Source organism: Canis aureus, chromosome 10 (assembly GCF_053574225.1).
Source record: "Canis aureus isolate CA01 chromosome 10, VMU_Caureus_v.1.0, whole genome shotgun sequence".
Classification (NCBI taxonomy): Eukaryota; Metazoa; Chordata; class Mammalia; order Carnivora; family Canidae; genus Canis; species Canis aureus.
The window spans coordinates 3,688,057-3,694,911 of record NC_135620.1 but is presented as its reverse complement, the minus strand read 5'-3'; the positions used below and the strand labels follow the sequence as shown (position 1 = coordinate 3,694,911).

The window sequence follows — 6,855 nt, the reverse complement described above, 5'->3', positions numbered from 1 at the left end:
TGCACACACTCGCACTCATCCCAAGTTCCTCTCGTTATAAATTACTAACTACACCATAACAATGGAATCAAAAAACAAGTTACAAGGAAGAACAATGAAAAATCCTTTGGGGATTGTGGGTGGCGCAGCGGTTTGGCGCCTGCCTTTGGCCCAGGGCATGATCCTGGAGACCCGGGATCGAATCCCACGTCGGGCTCCCGGTGCATGGAGCCTGCTTCTCCCTCTGCCTATGTCTCTGCCTCTCTCTCTCTCTGTGACTATCATAAATAATAAATAAAAATTTATTAAAAAAAAAAAAAAAGAAAAATCCTTTGTATTCCAAAGCCACCTCCAACCTCAGCACAAACTCGTAAGAGCACTTGTAAGTGCTCTCTCCCCAGTACTGTGCACACATTGTCAGTCTACCTCCTCTGTGGCTCTGGGGATTAGGAGAAGTCTCCTCTTCCTTCAGCCTCCCTTCCTCCACACCCCACTCCCCACACCTGCAAATATTGGTCAAAGAGGCCAGAGAGAACAGGCTTTAAAAGTGGAATACTGATTATGGGGTGGGGGTGGGGGTAGGGGTTACCACATTTGGCAAATAAACACAGAGGACCTTCACTTAAATTTGAACTTCAGAGTAACAACAAATAATTTTAGTTTAAGGGTGTCCCAATTCTTCTTTTTAAGAGAGACAGAGTGAGTAGTGAGTGAGTGGTGGAAGAGGCAGAGGGAGATGGAGTGAGAACGAAAACTTTAAGCAGACTCCATGCCCAGCATGGAGCCCCATGTGGGGCTTGATCCCATGACCTTAAGATCATGACCTGAGCCGAAATCAAGAGTTGGGTGCTCAACTGATTGAGTCACCCAGGCACCTGAAGTGTGTCCTGATTTTATACTAAAATGTTATTTGTTGTTTCTCTGAAATTCCGATTTAACTCAGCATCTAGTTATTTTTTTCTGGGAACCTTAATTATAGGAGTGAAGGGGTCATAATCAGGGAGGAGTTGCAGTCAGGGGATTCTTCGTCTCCTGGGACTAAAAGTTTACTTGGAAGCTGTGGAACAAGTGGTGTCTCCTGGACAACCAACTCCCTGGGGAACTGGGGGAGACCCACCCTTCTGGGTGCCCCTGGCCTTTCACAAGGTCCCAACCAGAGCAGCCGTGTCACAGCGCCCCCTGGTGCCGCCTAAACCGGCTTCTTGGCCTTGTGAAGGCAGCACATCCTTCCACCTGGCCCAGTCTGGTCTGAGAATGAGCGGGGACGGGTAGCGTGGTCAAGGTAACACACAAACACAGGCATGATGTGCAAAAACACAGACATTTTGACTTTAATAAGTTATAAAATCAAGAAGCCAAATTTTTCTATACAGAAAACAAATGTGTCGATGGCTGTGATCAGTAAGATAAAATGCTGTGACTTGAGTTCAGCACCATGTCATGATTCCTGTGGTGGCTGCCTGGCATTTGGGGGGTAGAGTCTTCATGTTCATCTGGGAAAGAGTGCTACTGAGCACCATTTATAGACACCCAACAAACAAACAACCTTGAAATACAAACAAAAGGCTTACACGGGAAATTCCATGGGTTTCCAAAAGGAGATCAGAGCCATGTTCCCAAGCCCCAGCAGGAGTCTCCCCACTAATGAAGCTTCCTGGAGCTGCAGACGGAGAGGACTTCTGATCTCAACACAGTGTTCCAGGACCTCAGCTAGAAAACCTCCCTGGCTTTCAGGCTTTATTGGCCCCCAGACTCAGGACTGTTGCTAGGCTGGCTGTCCCACTGTCCCGAGCTCAGTGGGGATTAGAAGTCTCTCAGAGTCTAATAAACCCTGTATTCCTTAGAGAAACCTTGGCAGATCGTCTGGTTCTAGAGAACTCTGTGGGTACATGGCCCCAGGCAGTGAGTATCACCTATGGGATGGTGTCCATCTCTCTCCTTCCAGAAGAAGACAGGTAACCCTGGGTATGTCCCACCTGGGGCCTCTCCCTGAAGCCTTCCAGCCCCAAGACATGCAGCCCTGCTCTGCTTGGATCTGGGAATGGAGCGTTCCCATCCTGAGGTCCCCAGGCTGCGTAAACTGAGTAATACTCTCTGGTCAGTCACCCTGAGCTTCCTCTGCATCCCAGGACAGACCCAAGCAAGAACTGCCCTAGTCCTTCAGCCTGTGAATAGCACCAGCTGCCATGGGTTCAACCAATGAGGGAAAGCCAAGGCATCCATTTCCTGATTGCAGAGAGACAGGACTACAAAAGTGCTGTATACCACATCTGTTAAAGAAGTGATACTATGAGAGAGAGCCAAAAATGTTTTCTCCAGTTTGCTTCTTAGGAACCAGCAAGGCCCTCTGAGACACCAGGACAGGTGTGAGTATGTGTGGGACATGGTGGTAGAGGGGAGGGAGGCCGCTGGGCCAGGCAGAGGTGAGGGGCAGCTGGTTATCACCCAGTGGGGAGGTTCAGCATCATCCCATCATCCCAGATAGCATTCTCACTGGTTTCTACACCCTCACTTTGTCCCTTAGATCACACACAGACACACACCCACATGCATGCACGGAGCAGACAAACATACTTAGCACCTCAGACTCCGTATAAAGTAGCCATCATGCTATCACCCGAACCTCAGTGTTCCCATCCATATGATGGGGAATCACACAGGAAAGAGTTCTCTAGCATCTGGACTGCTGAGAATACAAAGACTCTAGAACTTTCCTAGGCATGGAAAGCTTAAGAATTACGTGTGAGGCTAGGCCCAGCTAAGCAGCTACAGTGTCCCTGGGTTTTGTAATTTGGACAAGTTGAAGCTACATGTTCACAAAATATCAACGTAGGGAGAGGTGAAAATTAGGCACCATCCTCCCATCCACCCCCACTCCATTTCTCTCTCATTCACATCTTGCTCACAAAGCACCATTCTGCTGAAAACAGAAGTTGTAAAAGTTTAGAACAGCCAAAGATAAAGCAGAGTCTCCCCACTTCCCACCTGGGCTTCCCATTGGAGGCCAGATCTTCCAGTTCCCTGCTGGCACTTCCAAGGCATGGAAGGGGGCTCCACAGGGCTGGACAGGACAAGGCCACACCCACAAGCAAAGCTGGTCTTTAGGAGGCAACCTGAGCCTGCAGAGCCCCATCTCAGAACCCAGAGCCCAGTCACCCTGGTGGCAGCACCCCCTTGCACCGCTCTGGGAGAGTCACGGGCCTTGACCACTCACTGGACTTTGCAGCAAAGTCCATGCCCCCATCATCCTTCCAGTGCACTTGGGGAGGGAGAGCCTCCCTGGGGAGCCCTGGGGCCAAGGCGGCACATGGGCCAGGGTTAACGGAGACGTGAGAGAGGCCTGAGGGAGCCCAGGAGTGCACCCTGCTGTCTTCTCCTCATGTAGGAAATGTGGCCCACCATTTAGATCTATCAAGTCTCAGTACCTTCCCAGGAAGGAGTGGACAGCTTCAGTCTGGGCTGAGTCAACATGGGGCATGAGCATCAAATGGGCCAGGTGGCTTTCCTGAAGTCCTACTCCCAAGAGACTGCATCTGGCCAGGACTGGAAACCACAGGCTGCAGCCTGGTGGCTCTAGAACTCAACAGACCTTCCAGACACCCTGACATATTTTGAGTTGAAGTTTGAGGATTGAGGATTTTTGCACACAGAGCTAGACTTCTACTGAAAGCACACTATCTGGCAGTGGGGGCCAGCTCTCCCAGAGGCAGCAGCAGCTGGAGCCAGCAAGCAGCTCTAGTGGGGGACGACACATCCTCACCACCTGCCTGGCCCTTGGAGTCACTGGCATTCATGTTCACCACCTGCGCTTCATTGTGCTCATCTTAGTGATGGGCTGATTGGTAAATAAATCACGGTTTCTCTTAGGAGTCCGCATGGGGCTTGGGCCTTGGTCTAGGGATTGGTAGGAAACGGCCCGCAGCTCCAGAAGGACTATCACCACCAAGGAAAGGAAGATGGCCAATCACTGCTCAGGAGCTCAGGGCATGTGTCTCCTCTCTCTGGGTTAGCCTCCTGCCCTCCCTCATTCACGGCACTCATAGAACCTCTCTATTGCTCTCTACCCCAACACCTGGTCCCAGCAAGGGACATGGAACATTCCAGAGCTGGCCAACAAACAGATGTGCTAACCTGCTGCCACATGCTCACAACCATATGCATAGATGTTTATGTCATTCTCCTGTTTTCTCAAAACCTTTTGGAATCAGAAATTTTTCCTTCATCTCCATGATTTGCCATCCCATGGAATATATCTATAAGCAAGGGGGGGAAATGCTATTGATGCTATCTTTCCATTTTATTAGAACTTCCCGAGCATCTCTTTCTTCCTCATCTCATCAATGAGCTCTTGGATCCTCTGGTTTCTGGTCTTTTCATACGGGCTCGGTCGTCGAGGGATCAGGTTGGGTGGCTGGACATCCTCGTCTAGGCCGCTGATTTTGTAGGGCACGTCGACGGCGTTGGTATCCGGGTGATCCTCGGTGCTGTTGGTGCGGGAGGCATTGAGGGGCACCCGTGGGGGCGTGCCTGGCACAGGTTGCACCTCCATGACTAGAGTGGGCACTGGGAGGGTGGGCACGAGCTCTTCAATGTCGTTGAGCTTCCCGGGGGGCAGCTCCACTCCGTCGTCTGCATCGGTGAGGTTGTCGTGCAGGTTACAAGACTTGCAGCACAGCCTGTGGTAGCCTGGGATGGAGCAATAGCGAGACAAGACTTCCATCCTACAGAACATTGACTTGTCACCTTGGCAGCGGCCCTCTGAAAAAGAAAAGTGGGACAAATAACCAAAGGACAGGGTAAGGGGGACCTGGTGCCCCCAGAGGAAGCAGGAGGAGGCGTGTGGAAGAGCCTAGAGACGGCACAGCAGCAAGCGAGCTCACACAGAAAGTCCGTGTGGTTCTGATGTCAGCAGGACCCGGGGCACAGAGCTGCCTCACAAGCAGTGTGCAGTGTTCCCTGCCTCCAGGCAGGCCCCCAGGATTTTCTGTATCTCTCAAAGTCTGAGACGAAATCGAGGCGTGTCTGTTCTTAGGGAGTGATTCCAGCTCGTCTTAAAGCACGGGACTCCGTCAGATCCCTGTTTGACACCCAAGTGGTAACCCCAGTGAAATTCTGTAGCAGTTTGGCCCTACAATAATCTATAAGCAGCAACTATAACCAAACCGAACCTGAAGGAACCAGTGTCTACAACCTGAAAGAACGAATCCCGAAGCCGTGGTCGTGGGCTCACCACGTTCCTCCACGGTGCATTCCCATCCTCACCTGGACGCGTCTCGCTTCCACCTGCCTCCACTTACCCGACAGCCTCGTGTCCTGCCATGGCTGCACCTGCGCCCAACCCTCCACGCTGCGCTCCTGGCCAGCCCCCAAACGGCTCCGTGCTCTGGGGCCTGCACACAGGCCTCCCCATCCTTCCCCCGGCGGGCTAGCCTGCATGGCTCCCCGGAGACCCGGCGGCCCTGCGCGCACAGCTCTCTTCCTCGGCCCGGCTCCAGCTCTGGCCGCGGCTGTAGCAAAGTGGACCCCGGCCCTCCCTGCGTTGAGGGGCGCCAACCCCCCATGCAGCTGAAAATCCACATAGGGCTGCTGACGCCCCCGAACTTAACTTCTAATAGCCTAGGCTGCCGGGAAGCCTGACCGATCGCCTACACCACCGGCTAACGCAGATCCTGTACGGTATGCCTATTACCTCCTGCTTTCTTACCATACAGTAAGCTGGACAAGAGAAAAACGTTATAGGGAACCGTAAGGGAGCGCTGTGCCGTGTTCATGGAGAGAACCCCACGTGTAGGCAGGATGGGGCAGTGGCTCAGGGTCATGGCAGTCCCACCCGCACAGCCCCCTCCTGCTCTTGCTCTGACTCTCCTCGCTGTCTTCCTCCCATGTCTTCCCCCCTTCCCTGGCCCCCACCACCTCATTCGACAACACAACACAAAAACTGAGATGAGTTATAGGAATTCACCCAATGGGTCATGTGACAGCAGAACAGGGATGTGGGGTCCCTCATAAATCCCCCTCACCAGCTTCCCTACGGCGTCTGTGCTCAGCCACTCTCTGCCCTCCCCAGCGAGCATCTCCAACCTTCCCTGCACAACTGCTGCCGCGTGCTCCTTTCCCTGCCCGTGACCCCATCTCCTACTGAGAGGAAGGAAGGATTCAGGTGGGAAGGGAAGGGGAGGGAAGGGCAGCCAGGGGTTGAAACCATGTGAGATGCGGTCACTCTGCGCAACACAAGGTGCTGTCTCCACAGAAACTTCCCGCAGGAGCAGATGAGAGCAGGTGCCCTCTCCTTCAGGAGGTTCTGACGGCACCTGCTGCCTGCCCGCTGCTCCAGGCTGTCACCTCCCCTTCCAGGCTGATGACCTGCGTGGTTGGACACTGACCCCAAACTTCCAGAGCCTCAGACTCTAGGATACAATGGCCTGCTCAGGCCACTGTGCCCGGTGGTCCCCAGCGTGCCTGAGACTCCACACATCCCATGCAAGCCCAGGGCCTCTGCTGGTGCCACCTGTCTCACAGAATGGCCTCTGCAGAGCGCAAGCCAAACCGCAGGCACCACCCCGCCCTTCTGTCCATTCACCTCAAGTCCTAGATGCTCCCTGGTATGTCCATGATCCCCTCTCTCTCCCATCTCCATGGGGTTAAGCTCTGCACCGTGATAAGAGCCTCCTTTCTGCTTCCTCAATTCCTTCTCCTTCTTGTCCACTACCCTGCTTTAGTCAGAATGCTGTTTTTCAATCGAAGATGTCCTGACTGAAGCCCTGCATTGCCCCTTATTGTTTGCAGGGTGAGGATCTGGCCCCTTCACATCTCCATCTTCACTCAGGCCTTGGACCCCCTACTTTATACTGTGTTCCCTCTGGCCACGGGGCCTTT

At 53.2% G+C, this 6,855-nt stretch overlaps 1 protein-coding gene across 1 annotated transcript in view; it reads right to left on the bottom strand.

Moving 5' to 3' along the window:
• Positions 1-1,281: 1,281 nt before the first annotated feature.
• The window catches only part of ADAMTS2 (ADAM metallopeptidase with thrombospondin type 1 motif 2), a 225,139-nt gene continuing 219,565 nt past the window's right edge, over positions 1,282-6,855 (bottom strand). Inside the window, exon 22 of the mRNA XM_077911167.1 lies at positions 1,282-4,737. Coding sequence (XP_077767293.1) covers positions 4,280-4,737 — 458 coding nt within the window. The 3' untranslated portion in view covers positions 1,282-4,279. The remainder of the gene's footprint in view (positions 4,738-6,855) is intronic.